This window comes from Oryx dammah, unplaced genomic scaffold (assembly GCF_014754425.2).
Source record: "Oryx dammah isolate SB20612 unplaced genomic scaffold, SCBI_Odam_1.1 HiC_scaffold_4, whole genome shotgun sequence".
Taxonomy (NCBI): Eukaryota; Metazoa; Chordata; class Mammalia; order Artiodactyla; family Bovidae; genus Oryx; species Oryx dammah.
In genome coordinates, this window is record NW_024070188.1 from 83,419,345 (window position 1) to 83,436,357 (window position 17,013).

The following is a 17,013-nucleotide window of genomic DNA, read 5'->3' on the forward strand; positions in this document are numbered from 1 at the left end:
GCTTCTGCTTTCTCAGTTACTATTCACGTGGGTGGGATTTTCAGGGAATTGGCTACTCCACAGGTAATAGAGGAATGGCTGGGAACAGTTGCATCTACCAGACTAAGCGTTTATATTTGTGCCTCACGATGTTCCTATATTGACGTTCATTATATGAAATAACCACACTGGATTTTGATTTTGTGTGTGTGGCCTGCGATTGTCCATCCCCAGGGAGTTAGGTCTGGGAGCTCATTGGCCCTGAATGTCAGACGGGCAGCGGGGACGAGTGCCGATTGAAGGACAGGCGGGGCGGGACGGACAGAACAGGCCTGGCGTGGTTTGTTCTGTGGCGTGGAGCCTGGTGACTGACGGGACTGGAGGGCCGGCCCTGCACCTCATCACCTCTCTCCCCGTCCAGCACCGGCCTGAGCTCTGTGTCCACCTTGGCGCTTTTTCCTTCTCACTGTCTTGGTTCTGGTCACTGGCTATGGTCCATGTGGGCCGTACTTTTCACTTGTCCCCCATATCACAGCCGTTACTTAGAACGTTTGGTAAAAATACCTTACCTCCCCTCCCCACAGAGCAAATACATACTTTGGGAACATAACCAGGTGAAACAAGGGGGAGTTGACCTTTTACTAATGGGGCTGTTGTGAGGATTAAACAGTCGTTTATGTTAAAAAATTTTGGAAAGTAAAAAACCAGTGCTTGGATTGATGTAGCTTTGTTGTTGTTGCTTAGTTGCTAGGTCATGTCAGATCTTTTGCAACCCTATGGACTGTAGCTGGCCAGGCTCTCTGTCCCTGGGATTTCCCAGGCAAGAATACTGGAGTGGGTTGCACTTTCCTCCTCCAGGGGATCTTCCCAATTCATGGATCAAACTTGTGTCTCCTGCACTGGCAGGCGGGTTCTTTACTGCTGAACTACCTGGGGAGCCCAGTGTCGCGGTATTAGAGTAAAAATAAAATAGAAATTTTGACTATAATGTATTCAGATTGAGTTGTAAGCACCTAAATGACATCCTTAACAGAAATTTATGTTAATACTTTTTCATAGATTTAATCTAGCCATTGCTCTCCTATTATGAGTAATTATTTTAAAAACATTTTGAAGGGGATCTTGTTATAAAGCAATCCATGTTTATTTTAGAAAATCTGAAAAATACAGAAAATTTCAAAAGTACAGAGAAAAACGAAAGCTATCCTCTTATTCTGCTATTCAGAGATAACTGCTATAACATTTTGGTATATTTCTCTCCATTTGTTTTTCTATATGTACATGCTTTCTGCACATGTAATGATTTTAAAAAGAAAATAATATAAATTTTCACCCTTAAATGTTTTTCAGAAATAAGGTTTTAAATGACTGCATTGGTACTTTACTGTATCAGTGCATCATAATTTATCTAATCTTCATTGTTTTGAATAATATTGTGATAAATATATTTGTGTATCAGTTTTAGCCTGGATCTCTGATTACTGTTTGAGTATAAAATGTGAAAATTAACTAGTGAGTCACACATTTTTGGATTCTAGTAAGTTGGCACCAGTTTACTTTCGTGACCAAAGTGTTATTAATGGAAGGACTGTACAGGTCCTGTCATTCCGTCTCACCTCCGTTCTCACAGTGCCGCCCCGGGGCCTGCACGCGTCGTTGGCGGATTCTACTCATCCTTTTGTTTTCTTTACAACTCCCCACCTTCCCCCCCACCCCCAGTTTCTATTTAATTCCATCAGATTTATCTTAGGTTTTTTGTTTTGTTTCGTTTTTATGATGATAGAGCTTTTTTTGATGGTAAAAGCCACAAATCACAGTAGTTAAGTATGCTAAATTATTACAAAGGCCCCCAGGCTCTGTGGTCTGTGAGTACATTTGAAATCTTTATTAATGTTTTGTTGTTGTTGTTAAAAAGGACCAGTCCCATGAGGAAATTTTTTTTGTGTTATATTCCCTGTCTTATAATGTGAGCTAGAAGAAAAATAGATCTTTTTCTGTAGAATTTATTTTCTGTAAAACTTTGATTTGTAGAAGAATATATTTTAGCATATCAGTTTTCTGCGTATATATTTTCTTTGTGTACTCATGCTGTAATATTAAATACTTTTATTTTCACTGATTTACTTACTCAGTTGAGATTCCTAAGTTATTTATGTGAACAAACGGATAAAGAATCTGGAAAGTATTTTAGGGTTCTCAGCGGCACTGCTCACTTTTCCTGAGTTTTTCTGGGGATTTGCGCGGGAGCTATGTGAAAAGCAGCCAGTCTTCTGGTGGCACGTGTGTGACGGTGGCACTGTGCCTTCTGTCTTGCAGCTGGTGAGAGAGTGTAAGGAGGTGCTGAAGGGCGGCCTCCTGATGAAGCAGTACTACCAGTTCATGCTGCACGAGGTCCTGGACCGCCTGGAGAAGACCGACTGCAACATCGACGCCTTCGAGGAGGACCTGCACAAAATGCTGATGGTCAGGGCGGGGCCGGGGGCGCGGGAGAGGTCTGACTTGTGTGTGTCTTCTCCTGGCTCTTCTAAGCTCTCTGCTTGCGCTCCTGTTACTCCTTTCTGCTTTGAGTGTCTCCTCTCCTCCTCATCCTTCCATTCAAGATTTACTTCCGAGTATTAGCTCACAGTTTTCACCTCGAGCATGCATCTCTGCACGTCTTCTCTGAACCCCTCCGGTGGTTCCGATCGTTACTGTCTGATACTTAGTGACGTACTGCTTGTCTGTCCTCGGGTTTCCCTGGTTTAGGCTGAAAGCTGCACAAGCCAGGGGCTGTGACTTGAGTTCTTTGGCCTTCTGTAGTGTTTGGTGGAGTGTTAGTATATAGTAAACACATGTTAGCGCTGCTTGAGTAGGTGCCCAGATGGTTACGTGATGTGGCAGGTTGATGAAACAGGATAGAAAACAGGAAGGCTTGTCATCATACTGTTTTCGGAGAGCTGTCACCCTTGCCTGACGTCTCCCTGTATCCTGCCTCAGGATGGCTGCAGCACCTCCAGACACACCAACCACCCTCACTTCCTAGGCTGGAAGGGATGAGAAGAGGGCAGAGGGACAAGTCTCCTTGTCAGCTAGGTCCAGAAGAGCAAAAGCTCCCCTGGAAGCCCCAGCCAGCAGAAGTCCCGTACATCCTCCTGACGAGACCTGCTGCGTGGCTACCTCGCTCTAGGGGAGGCTGGGCCTCAAGGATTCAGTTTTTCAGCCTCTAGCAGGAGGAGAAAAGAAAGGGTATGGCTGGGGAGGACTTATCACAGCTGGTATCTTGCGAGAAATAATTTTGTCTATAAAGTGACTTTTTTTATTGTTTGGGAGAATACAGAAAATGTATGAAATGTGGCTGCGTTTTGAAATACTGTATATATTTCTTGTGTCAGAAAAGCCTGTCATTGAATAGTTACGATAAAAACAGCAAGCAGATTAGTTTTTCTCTCTGTGACTAGTTAAACCAGAAGTTTAAAAAGACAAAAAGTGCTTTGCTTTCCAAATTGTCTTTGATGGCCTCACAAAGGCACACGCCACATCTTTTATGGGATGTTCACTGAGGCAGGAAGGGTGCGGATTAGGCAGGTGAGCTGTGCCATCCAGGTCCTCCACCCGCAGCGCCCTCGTGTGCCTGGGAGAGGTTGACAGTCTAGGTTCAGGGAAGTCCCGAGACTCTCAGCTGGTTAGAGGACCTTAGCAGTGCTGAGAAGTTAGTTTTTACTTTGCTTCTAGTTTTCTGTGTGAGTCATCATGTCCCTTAGTTCATCACCATAATCCCACAGATGAAGGACTAGAAATTATCAGTGATTTTAAAAGTTGTGTCCCAGAGTGTCCTAGATGAAGTAGTGCAGGGGCATAACTTGAGAACCGGTGGAACCCAAAGAAAACCAGTGTTTTGTCAAGAAGGAAGGAGACCGTGGCCTTTGGAGAGGCGGGCACGTCGTGTAGTACACCATGCTGCCCTCCCTTTCACGAGGAGGGCTCGTACAGCGATAAATTAGAGCTGTGGCACCTCGGGGTGTGACCGGGCCGCAGGGCGTGGCCCCCAGGAGGACAGCCTGCAGACAGAAGCCGTGTGGTGTGCAGAGACCGCAGTGTTGTCTACAGCGTATCCTGTTCTGTGAGCCTGGAGAGAGACCAGGCAGGGTCTGGTCTAGTGGTGCACACACCTAGTCCCTGGGTTACAGAGGAATAGCATAGATTTAGGGAAAGGCACGGGGGTTCTTTGAATCCTTCGAAAGGAAGGAAGTGAAACTGGCAGGACTCAGGGATGGGTTGGGTATGGAGCAGGTATAGAGAGAGATTGCTGGGTATCCAGTTCGTGCAGCCAGATGAGTACTGGAGATGTTGGGTCCAGTGAGATTTTTAAATTGAAGATACGAGACCATTTGAAAGCCTTTGGGATTGATTTTGTTAAATGAAAGAAATGAGAAAAAAAATCTCATATGTACATGAGAGGAAAGGGAACACTGGAGTGCAAGGTTCCATGGGTTCCACAAGGAAATGGGCCTCAGAACACAAGTGTTGGGCTTAGCAGGAAGCCCAGTTCCTCTACTGTTAAAAAGGAAAGAATGGTAATTTAACAGTATGTACGTTCATGTTATTTATCTCAGGACGATGAGAGCTTTTATATCTAATAACAGAGGGTTTTTTGTGTGAAGAGAGCTGACATCACCTATGAGAATGGGTTGCAATGGATTTTGGCCATGTCAGGAAAATGGAGAAATTTCAAACTTGTGTTTGTAGAGAGAAAGCGAATGGGCTGAGCAGAGGTTCAGATATTACCAGGAACGTGTGCTCTGTGCTTGGTGGATGTGACTGTGTAGCAGAGTGGCCCCTCCCCGTGGTGTGGCTCTTGGAGACCTCAGCTTCTAGAGGATGGTGGGCACGGGGAAGGGCGCTGGGCTTGTCTCCCTCTGGGGTTGTGACAGGCACATTAAGAGGCGTTGCCGGCTGGCAGGGTGTGGGGAGGTGGCAGGTGCCGACAGGAGCGCTCTGGGAGGAGGATGGGACCGAGGGAGAGAGGGGTGAGTCTGGAGGAGAAGCACTAGGGCGCCAGAGCTCCTGCTGGAGTGAGGAGAGAGGGTAGTGGGGGAGCTGGGCAAGCAGCCTGCAGTGAGGAGCGGGGTTTAGCATCAGCACGTTTGAACTGGGTTTTGGGTGGTTCTGGTAAATGCCAGGTCCAGAAAGGAAACCTCATCAGAGAGGAGGAAAGGTGCTTGGAACCGGAGGCAGTCGGAGAATGGACCTGAATTGGTGTGTGGGGGGGTGCACCAGATGTTATTTAAGTCACACAGCTGAGCCTGGGACGGAGAGAAGGCTGAGGCACGGGCTGCTGTGTGATGACTGCCTCTGGGCCGTGGGAAATCAGTAGATGATGGTGCAAAGACGGGGCATCCAGGGCTCACCTGATCACAGAAACCTTAAAGGGGCAGAGTGTTTCTTATGTTTCTAAATAAGGCTGTGTGAGGATGATGGTTTGAAAGTAGCAACAGGATACACAAAGATGCGGCCGTTGGCAGCCCTTGCGGTATACTGTAAGGGAGCCGCCCCTTGAGAGGGCTCTCAGCACAGCACAGTTTCAGGAAAGCCAGGGAGATGAAGCTGCCCTCCAGGAGTGGAAAGGGAGGTCCCGAGCCTGATGTGCAAAAGACCTGTTTCGTTGGGATGAGATGGGCATAGACCTGTGAAGTCGCAGGTTCCACTACACAGCTGTGTTCATAATGGACCGGTGACTGGAAATTCACGCCACATGCCTGGGTGGAGGAGGACCCAGAAACTCCAAAAATTCAACAGAAGATAGTTTTCTTTAAGTGAAAAATTCCAGAGTTTTTGCCTACTGAAAGTTATTATTGGATCTCAGAAAACGCTCATTTCAGAGAACCCTAAGGTGCAGCCTGCTAAGGTCCTTGAGATCCAGGCCTGGAGAAAGGAGCCTGTAAACCTCCAGGCAGGGAAGGGAAGCCGCCTTCAGGGGGTGGGGAGGGTGGTGATCAGTCTGTCAGCAGTTTCATTTATTCTAACATGACTCAGGGTGTTAGAAGCTACCGGAGTAAAGTCTTCAAGGCTCCTAGGGAGAGGATGTGTAATTCAAACATTTTATACCCAGTCAAGGTATCCTTTCAGTAAAAGAATCCACAGACAGTGATGTTTTATAAAATAACAATTGTGAGCCTGTCTTGAGAAAAAGTACATCATAGTAAAACCCTGCTAAGCAGCAGATAAAACAAGAATTTTAGCACTGTGAAAGCTGTTGGAAGATGAACTGTGGTGGACATAAACTCCTCCTTAGAACAATCAAGTATTTTGGTTATAGATCATAATTTATATGTCATAAACCTTGAAAAATTATGTCATAAGAATCTGGGTGCTGGGAGCATAATAGTGAGAAGAAGCTGCTCCTTGCCTCCTCTTAACATGTAAGAAACCATCTAAAGCTTAAGTAATTAAAGAAATAAAGGTCCCAAGCTCGTAAAGCAATATCATTCACAGTATATTAAACATGAAAATTTCTGTGTTGTTATTTTGATTTTTTTTTTTTTTACTTCACTGTATTTTTCTATACAGTGTGAATGTTTTATTTTCTTAGTAACTTGCAGCAGTTGTGAATAATATGTTCAGTTGCTGAGTTGAGTTATACAGTTAAAGAGAAATCATGTTTATACCTCGGTTAACAGTGACGGAGAATCTCCTTCCCTCAGAGCTCCATGCCTCAGTGGTCCCTCTTCCTCTTGTCCGACTTACAGTTTCCATGCTGCCAGGGATGAAGGTTGTGAGTTGCTGAACCCTGTTCTCAAGTATCTCCTTCTGCATTGTTTGTCCCTTCAGGTGTATTTTGATTACATGAGAAGCTGGATCCAGATGCTACAGCAGTTGCCCCAAGCATCTCATAGCCTAAAAAATCTGCTAGAAGAAGAATGGAATTTCACCAAAGAAATAACCCATTACATCCGGGGCGGAGAAGCACAGGCTGGAAAACTGTTCTGGTAGGAGTCCTTGTGTGGCTGCCTTCCTTGCTCGCTCCTGCTTTGCTCCCCGGTTCTGTTCTACACGTGCAAGCGTCCAATTATGTGAAAACGACAAACATTCGTACCTCTCGTGTGCCCCTCTCCAGGGCTTTGTCATCCTTAGAGCAGTGGTCCTCTGCTGGGGGTGACTTGCCCCCGGGACCTGTGGCGGGGTCTGGAAACGGTTCTGATTGTATTCACTGGGTGAAGGCCAGGGACGCTGGTAAACATCCTACGATGCACAGGACCGTGCACCTCCCCGTCCACCCAATGTGCCAGTTTTGAAGTAGAGAAATCCTGCCATGGGGGTGCACCCTCTTGGTTATATAAAAGGAGAATTTAAGGCCTCTTGCCGAGTGGAGTAGGCCTGCAAGCATCAGTCTTTGTATCCGTCTTGGTGGGCACTTCTGCAGCCTACCAAGTAGATGTTTTCACCGACACTGTTTCGGGAATGTTATGCTAATCACAGAAGCTCTGTATAAACTGGGTGTTTATATATGGTGAAGGGACCGAACTGTCAACAAAGGACAAGCATGAAGCAGGGGGCAGTGCTCACTGGTCTGTCTGTTCTAGGACACAAATGTGTCTTCTCGAGTGCAGGCACCTGAGTGTTGAGAGCAAGGTGGTGAGGTATGTAGTCTTGGCTGGGGGCTGCTTCCCTGCTGAGGGACTGGGGACCCGCCTCTTCCCTGGCTCTAAACCCCATGGCCGCCCTGTGGTGCCGCCTTCTCTCCCCTGCTGTGTGGGCAGTTTTGTCTGTTGCCTTTTTAGGAGCTCTTTTATACCCAGCTCTCGTTTCCTTCCCCCGCCCCCACCCGGCTCTGTGTGCACCCTCCAGGACTTCAGCTGTTACAGAGTTCTCTTCTCCCTGCAGAGAGTCACTGTCCTTACCCCGCAGGTCTCTTTGTATCTCAGAATGTTGTGTTGACTCTTCTGCCCTGACCACCATGCTTTCCTCCATCTCTGAGTGAACAGTGAACTTGCTCTTGCTCAGCTGGCCTCAGGCCAGGGTTCCCAGTCTGTCCTGGTTTCCTTTTCGGGTTGGTTTCCACAGCCAGCCTTACGGAAACGCGTATTCACTGCCATTTTCGACGGCTCCTGCCCCTCTTAATTTCCATTGTTCTGTTTCATCTGTAATTTCTTCTGTTTGCATCTTCTGTTCTCAGTCAAGCTTTGCTGAAAAAAGAAAGATGTTTGAAAAGGTTACTGTTTCATTTCACTACCAATTCTTGTTATTTAATTTCTTTGTAGGGTCATTCTGTACCTGTCAGTGTTCATTTTTATCTTTGGCTTGTCCTTTGGATTCCTTTTCAGCGCAGTCTGTGGCCTTCAGCTTCACGTCTCGTGTTCTGAGAAGCTCTGGAGAGAGCCTCGTCACTGCCTGTGCTGAGGGGCTGCCCACCTGCACGGCTCTAGTTCTGGGTGTTTGTTGTGTTGTGGCAGTGTTCCTGCGAGGCGTCTTGACGTTAACCCTGACCCCATTCTTTCTCTCACACACCATCTCTAACTCCCCATGGCTATCCCTCTGGGGTATAACCGGCGTCCGACCTCCGCTCGCCACTGCCTGTTTCCCCGCTTCCCAGCCTGTTATTTCTCCCTTGTATTGCTGTAGCAGCTCCCTCGGGTCTGCTTCTGCCCTGCATCCTCTAAGGTGTATTCTCAGTAATCCTGTTAAACTATACATCAGACCATTTTTTGTTACTGTTGTTCAGTTGCCCAGTCACATCTGACTCTTTGTGACTCCACGGACTACAGCACACCATGCTTCCCTGTCCTTCACCATCTCCCAGAGTTTGTTCAAACTCACATCCATCGAGTCGGTGATGCCATCCAACCATCTAATCCTCTGTCATCCCCTTCTCCTGCCTTCTCTCTTTACCAGCATCAGGGTCTTTTCCAATGAGTATGCCAAGGCTGTATATTATCACCCTGCTTATTTAACTTATATGCAGAGTACATCATGAGAAACACTGGACTGGAAGAAACATAAGCTGGAATCAAGATTGCCGGGAGAAATATCAATAACCTCAGATATGCAGACGACACCACCCTTATGGCAAAAAGTGAAGAGGAGTTAAAAAGCCTCTTGATGAAAGTGAAAGAGGAGAGTGAAAAAGTTGGCTTAAAGCTCAACATTCAGAAAACAATCATGGCATCTGGTCCCATCACTTCATGGGAAATAGATGGGGAAACAGTAGAAACAGTGTCAGACTTTATTTTTCTGGGCTCCAAAATCACTGCAGGTGGTGACTGCAGCCATGAAATTAAAAGACGCTTACTCCTTGGAAGAAAAGTTATGACCAACGTAGATAGTATATTCAAAAGCAGAGACATTACTTTGCCGACTAGGGTCCGTCTAGTCAAGGCTATGGTTTTTCCTGTGGTCATGTATGGATGTGAGAGTTGGACTGTGAAGAAGGCTGAGCGCAGAAGAATTGATGCTTTTGAACTGTGGTGTTGGAGAAGACTCTTGAGAGTCCCTTGCACTGCAGGGAGATCCAACCAGTCCATTCTGAAGGAGATCAACCCTGGGATTTCTTTGGAAGGAATGATGCTAAAGCTGAAGCTCCAGTACTTTGGCCACCTCATGCGAAGAGTTGACTCATTGGAAAAGACTCTGATGCTGGGAGGGATTGGGGGCAGGAGGAGAAGGGGATGACCGAGGATGAGATGGCTAGATGGCATCACGGACTTGATGGACGTGAGTCTGAGTGAACTCCGGGAGTTGGTGATGGACAGGGAGGCCTGGCGTGCTGCGATTCATGGGGTCGCAAAGAGTCGGACACGACTGAGCGATGGAACTGAACTGAACTGATGCCCTTCTCATCAGGTGGCCAGAGTATTGGAGCTTCAGCTTCAACATCAGTCCTTCCAGTGAATATTGAGAATTGTTTTCCTTTAGGATGGACTGATTTGATCTCCTTGCAGACCATTTTTACCTCTGTTCAAAAATACGCCAGTGGTTCTCCGTACTTAAGTAAAAGTAAGAGCACCTAAGCAGTGGCCCGTGAGACCAGGCCCAGTCTGACTTCTGACGAGCTCTGTGTCCTCCTCTCCTGGGCTCTCCTGCGCGTCCTTTGCAGCCGTGGCGGCTTCCTGCCTTTTCTTCGTGGGCCCGGCCTGCACCTGCCTCAGGCTCTTTGCGCTTGCCCATCCCTGTGCTCGGACTGTTTTCTACGACTTACTTCCCCACTTCCTGCAGGTCTTTGGCCAGATGTTATCTTCTCCACGTTTAAAGCTGAAACTCTTGCAAGAGCACCTTAGTGTTCTTAATTTTTCCTCTCCAGAGCACTTATCAATAGTTGAAGTACTCTGTATTCTTCTTCTTTGTTTGATTTCTTGCTTCTTTTTCCCCTCCATTTACTGAAGAAGTTTTATCTCTTTTGTTCGCTGCTCATTACTCCATAACAGATACTGATTAGTTGTTGAATAATTTATCCTGAATATCCTTGTACACTACTGCCCTTTACAGGCATATTTTTAATCAGGCCGTTTTCCCACTTGGTCCCTGTTACAGCCCACCCTCTCTGCCAACCAGAGGACGATCACACAGTCGCTGGACGTCCGAGGCCTCCCCCGGCACGGCTGGGTTACCGTCCTGGTCTCCCTCCCCTCTGCTCTGCTCTTTCCAGCTCGGCAGTTGCTCTTCACGGACCCGCCTCCTGCTTAACACACCCTCGTGCGCTTCGTGCGCTTCGGTCATCCTTCCTGTGCTTCCTCGACTTGCCCTCCCGCTCCTCCCTGGTCCGTGCTCCTCCTGACAGAACCCCGCTTCCCTCTGCTGTTGTAGTTCCTACCTGCAGGGCCTGTTGAACCCACACCCGCAGAGAGCTCCCCGGGTAGTTACCTTCGGCCCCATCCGATGTTGGTTGTGGACTTACCTGCTCAGTTTCACTAGGTCCTAAGCTCCTTTCATCATAGAAGTCAGTAAGCTGTTGTTGAATTTTCAGTGAACTCATTTAGATTTGTTTTGTACAGTTGGGTTTGCATTTTAACCCTAGTGTTTAGACTGTATGCTTGATGAGAAGCATCAGAGATTACAGTAGTTCATGTTCATTGACTGTGAAAATTGTGATCGAAGTTTTTAAAAGCAACTGCATTTAAGGAATTCACTTTGTTTCTTATGCTATCATTTAGTTTATTGAGCCTTTAAAAATATTTTGTCATAGACACATATTTGAGCCCACTTTATACCATTTTGAACATTTAAGATGAAAGTAGCCTGTGATAATGACATAGCTACTGTGAATGTAATTTAAGATTTTACGGTTTATAATGGACAACTGGTAGTAGAACAAAGGTAGATACATTCCACAATTGCGATTTCTGCTTTTTTTTCATGGTAATCATGATTTTATGTTAAAGGAGAAGTCTCACTGTCATGGCTTTTGAACTGCCGACATACCAGCTCAATCTTTCAGTTTCTCATTCCAGAGTTAGACTGAGGGGAGGCGGTTTTTCTTCTCTGGTTTACATCTGTTGCTTCTGTTCCCTTAGTGACATTGCTGGAATGCTGCTGAAATCGACAGGAAGTTTTCTAGAGTCTGGCTTACAGGAGAGCTGTGCAGAATTCTGGACCAGTGCCGACGACAGCAGCGCTTCAGATGAAATAAGGTTGGGGTTGCGTTTCCTTTCCTCTCCTGTTTCTGATCTCATGTAGTTTTACTCTTGGCAGTGAGCCTATAATATGCCCCTTGTTGAAGCCAAATCATGTTGGACTCGAAGAATGTGGGTTGTAGATCTAAAGGGATTTATGTGTGACTGCTGTATCGTCTTTTCATGTGATCTCTTAGTTATGGTTTTATGTGAAATTGTCCTTGGAGGTGACTGTTATTTAACCTAGTCCTTAGAGATGATGTAGTTTAAGTTGACTAAGAACTGCTAGGGTAGAATTGATTTACATGTTCCGGACTGTCTTTAGTTAACTAGTTTCTGTCCTTTAAAGCCTCTGCAGGAGTCCGTGAATACGTTAACTGACACTTGGTGCGTTTTTGTTGTTTTTACACTTACCTTACCCCTTCTGTTGAACTTCAAGCTTGAGTAGGTGAAACCATGGCTGGCTCATCTGTGTTTCCTTCAGTTGTGTGCACACAGTATTGAGGGTGAGCTGTTTTTGTGGCTTATGTGCCATTCAGAGAGCTATTTTGTGGCCAGTTATCAACAGTACCCTGTGAGTCAATGTTAGGAAGTGCTAAGGTGGAACTAACTTCTCTAGAGGTGTTTTTTCTCACCTTCCAGAATCTGATAGAAAACACATTTTGGGTTTTCAGAACACCTGAATGTCTTTATACCAGGATTAAAGAAGGAAGTTACTACATAGGCTCTCACCTGGGAAAATACTGAATTATTGAGAAATAGAATGAATCAGTTCATAGAAGGTCTTGCAGTTTTGGGCGCTGACATGGTAGACTCAGAATAAGCGAGTTCAGTCATTGCAGTGGTGAAGCAGAGAATGGCTCTTACAGTGCTCTGATCGTTTACTGGGGGTGGATCGAGAAAGGGGGTTCACACGCAGTGATGTGTGGGGCTGACTGATGTGTGACCCTCCAGGGCACTCCTGTGGGTCGTGCACACCCCCAAGTCACAGCTCAGTGATGTCCTGTTGGTGGATTGAAAACCACTGTGATGGGTGTATCCACACCGAGAAAATTGGCAAGCACCACACAAGATAATAGTTTAGGGGGAGCTGGTGTTAAATATTTCCTGGTTCACTGCTCCTTTTTAGTTAGATTATGAGCTGAGAGTCAAGAGCCTAATTCCTACTCCAAGAGTTATCCTAATGTTGTTGTTCACTCGCTAAGTCGTGTCTGACTCTTTGTGACCCCATGGACTGCAGCATGCCAGGCTTCCCTGTCCTTAACTATCTCCTGGAATTTGCTCAAATTCATGTCCATTGAATTGGTGATGCCATCCAACCATCTCATCCTCTGTCATCCCCTTCTCCTCCTCTCAGTCTTTCTCAGCATCAGGGTCTTTTCCAGTGAGTCAGCTCTCAATTACATCAGGTGGCAAAAGTATTTTATGTATCCTAATGAAATCCTAATGAAATGCCAGCAAAGGTCCATCTAGTCAAAGCTATGGGTTTTCCAGTAGTCATGTATGGATATGAGAGTTGGACTATAAAGAAAGCTGAGCACCAAAGAATTGTTAATTTTGAACTGTGGTGTTGGAGAAGACTCTTGAGAGTCCCTTGGACTGCAAGGAGATCCAACCAATCCATCCTAAAGGAGATCAGTCCTGGGTGTTCATTGGAAGGACCGATGCTAAAGCTGAAACTCCAGTACTTTGGCCCCCTGATGCGAAGAGCTGACTCATTGGAAAAAACCCTCATGCTGGGAAAGATTGAAGGTGGGAGGAGAAGGGGACGACAGAGGACGAGGTGGCTGGATGGCATCACCAACTCGACAGACATGAGTTTGAGCAAGCTTTGGGAGTTGATGATGGACAGGGAGGCCTGGCGTGCTGTAGTCCATGGGGTCACGCAGAGTCGGACACGACTGAGCTGAACTGAGTGAAACTTCAGGAAATGGAGTGCATTGCCCTTTGACGGTTGCTCAGTGTACCTGTTATCTGCAGGTACTTTCCAGAAAACTGTGGGAGCAAGCTGCAGCATATTTCGAGTGCATTTGTAATAATTGCTTGTTTCTAAAATCTTCAGTCTTTATTAACGTGGGTTGGAATCTGCTCTGTCTTTATTGTGTATTTCTTGGTGTCCCCTCATGCATTGTAACTGGGTTTCTGTCCACCTGGCAGGAGGTCGGTTATAGAGGTCAGCCGAGCACTGAAGGAGCTCTTCCACGAGGCCAGGGAACGAGCCTCCAAGGCGCTGGGGTTTGCCAAGATGCTGAGAAAGGTGCGTTCACAGTCCTGACGAGCTGTTACTTATTTTTTTCTTTTATCTTATTTTTTAAATTAATTAATTTTTTAATTGAAGGGTAATTGTTTACAGAATTTTGTTGTTTTCCATCAAAGTCTGTTTATTTTTTAAAAAGCTAACCCTAAAGAAGTTTCTCTGTAACTGTGATCCTAGGACCTGGAAATAGCTGCAGAGTTCATACTTTCGGCTCCAGTTAGAGACCTTCTGGACGTTCTGAAAGCAAAGCAGTACGTTAAGGTACGTAGTTAAGGCAGTAGAATTATTTTACCTTTCTTACTCTAAACAGAAATTTGTCTTAAAGATGTAGGTAGTAAACATTTTGGGCTTTGCAGTCGACATGTGGACCCCCGTTTTAAGACTGACCCATAATTTCGCAGTACTATAATTAGAGAAGCAGAGTTCTTCGTGTTTACTAACTTGTGTTAAGGATGTAGATGAAAAACCCGAAGCACGCACAATAACGTTTCTATAATAGATGGTGTTCTTTAATTCAGGATTTTGGATCGTTTCTCTTCCAGGTACAAATTCCTGGCTTAGAAAACTTGCAGGTGTTTGTTCCAGATGCCCTTGCTGAGGAGAAGAGCATTATTTTGCAGTTACTCAATGCAGCTGCAGGGAAGGACTGCTCCAAAGACTCAGACGACACACTAATTGATGACTATCTACTCTTGACCAAACGTCCAGACTCCGAGGACGGCTGGGCCACCTGGGAGGCGCAGCCTGTCAAGGTCGTGCCTCCAGTGGAGACGGTTGACACCCTGAGAAGCATGCAGGTCCGTTCCACCTCTGCTTCCCACCGCACTCTTGCCTGCCCTGCCTGGAGGCAGTGTTGTTATTGTTACCATTGTTGTTTAAGTCGCTCAGTCATGTCCCAGACTCTTTTTGACCCCATGGATTGTAGCCCCCCTGGCTCCTCTGTCCACGGGACTTTCCAGGCCAGAATACTGGATTGGGTTTCCATTCCCTTCTCCAGGGGATCTTCCCAACCCAGAGACTGAAGCCAGGTCTCCCGCAACGCAGGCAGATTCTTTACCCCTGAGCCCCTGGGGAAGCCCCAGAAACATGTATTGCTTAGACTTTGATGTTTTGATGATTTTGTTTCCTTACTGTCCTAAAATATCCTGGGAAATTCTTTAGTTGTACTGAAGTATTTGAAATGTTTTATATCTTTCCTCACTTCAGCCATGTACGTCAGTTAGAGGCACCCACTTGTGACCCGGAAGGAATTGTCTCCCTCGTTTAGTTTGTCGTTGCAGACATCTCAGCTCTCCAAGTGTTGATTTAGCAGCTAATCACTCTATAAATAAGACAAACTTTTTACCTTCTCACCAGCTACTTGACTCCCTTCTTCTGCGTAGTCAGCTTGTCACCTGCCTGCCTGGCAGTGATCCTCTGACAGTCTGTGTGCCTCAGTAACTAGGACTGTAAGAAGCCTCTCCGGCCACTGTGTTCAGAGGGTGTAGCACGGACATACATTCACTTCCGTGTGCTAGTCAGACAGCTAGTAGGGAGCTGCTGTGTAGCCGCTGTGTTCAGAGAGCCTCGCACTGATACACATACTCTACCGTGTGTAGGACAGCCAGCCAGTGGGGAGCTGCTGTATAGCCCAAGGAGCTCAGCTCGGTGCTCCGTGATGGCCTAGAGGGTGGGATGGGGGCACGGAGGTCCCAGAGGGAGGGGGTGTGTGCGTACATGTAGCTGTTCACACTGCCAAGCAGCGGAAGCTTGCCGTCCAGCGTTGTATAGGAGTTCTGCTCCAGGTAACAAACATACAGAAACTGTCAGAAGCCTCCTCCCACCTCTGTGCTCAGCTCTGGAGCGGTGGTGAGTGCGCACCTACACCTCGAGCTCGGCCTGGACGGCCCCCCACCTGCCCCCGGCGCTGCGAGCCCACCTGCCCCCCGGCGCCGCGAGCCCGCCTGCCCCTGGTGCTGCGAGCCCACCTGCCCCCGGCGCTGCGAGCCCACCTGCCCCCTGGCGCCGCGAGCCTGCCTGTCTCAGTGACTGGCACTCTGTCCACTCCGGTATTTAAGCCAGGATGTGGCTGTTCATAAACATCCGGCCCCCGCCCTCCTCCACTTAAACGGCTCCCCCCGCCCCGAAGCCGTTCAGTCAGGGAGCCTTCCCCTGCATCCCCGGAGCCACTCCTGGGTCGGAGCTGATCGCCCCTTTCCTGTGGCAGGGCCCCACTTCTAGTTTCCCTGCTTCAAGCCTCACCTTTCCTCCCTCTCATCTGGTGCTCGTTTTGGTACTTCCAGAGTGATCCTTACAATTTATACATCTCATCACAGGTCTACTCAGAATATTGCGGTGACCATCACTTAAAGAACACGAATAATACAGTCTTGGCTTCTGTTTTATACAAGGCCCCTCATCTCCTCCCATTCTTACTCCTGCATTTTCCATCGTCACACGCTGCTCCAGTGCAGACACACACTCTCAGTCTCTGCTCCAGGAGGGTTGTGTCTTGGAGTTCTAGCATACTTCAGACACTGCCTGCCCACACCGTCCTGTGGGGTTTCTCCCGGCTGTGCTGGAGAGTGTAGCCATCGGTGTCCACTGCAGTGCTCCAGGGGAACAGCTGTAGTCCAAAGATGTGCTTTCTCATCCGGTGCTTGCTGGCTGTGGGGCCCTGGGGTCAGTGCTGTTTTAGGACTGGGGGTTGAACTAGAGTGGACAACTGACTGGGTCTGTGTTTAAGCCCTGTGCTTGCTTTTCTTCCCAGGTGGACAATCTTTTACTAGTTGTCAGGCACTCTGCACAGCTCATAATCCATAGAAAAGCTTTCCAGCAGTCCATTGAAGGACTCATGACTCTACGCCAAGAGCAGACTTCCAGTCAGCCCGTCATCGCCAAAGCTTTGCAGCAGCTGAAGGTATTTCATCGTCACCTCTGTCTTAGCTGTAATTTATTTGTATTTCGTACAATGCAAGGGAAGAGTTGGTGTGTTATAACCTAGGTATTCCAGGGACTGGAACTCTTAAGTTGTCCTCTCCATTCTCTATCTCTTCCCACTTTTCCCATGTTTAAGTTAAAAGTTTTCCTGCATCTTCCTTGGAACTGTGGAACATTAGAATTGGAAAGGGTGAAAATACAAATAGTTACGTGACTTCTTAAGGTCACATGTTTGGTTAGTATTGGACCTTCGGTCTCTTCCTTCCTAACCCAGTT

At 47.0% G+C, this 17,013-nt stretch overlaps 1 protein-coding gene across 4 annotated transcripts in view; it reads left to right on the forward strand.

Annotated features, from left to right (window-relative positions):
- The window catches only part of MAP3K4 (mitogen-activated protein kinase kinase kinase 4), a 106,046-nt gene that overhangs the window by 59,512 nt on the left and 29,521 nt on the right, over positions 1-17,013 (forward strand). For all 4 annotated transcript variants that reach the window (XM_040238934.1, XM_040238935.1, XM_040238936.1 and 1 more), the window contains exons 5-11: positions 2,296-2,442; positions 6,787-6,944; positions 11,463-11,579; positions 13,719-13,818; positions 13,996-14,079; positions 14,361-14,615; positions 16,568-16,717. In XM_040238934.1, the coding sequence (XP_040094868.1) occupies positions 2,296-2,442; positions 6,787-6,944; positions 11,463-11,579; positions 13,719-13,818; positions 13,996-14,079; positions 14,361-14,615; positions 16,568-16,717 (1,011 nt within the window). The remainder of the gene's footprint in view (positions 1-2,295; positions 2,443-6,786; positions 6,945-11,462; positions 11,580-13,718; positions 13,819-13,995; positions 14,080-14,360; positions 14,616-16,567; positions 16,718-17,013) is intronic.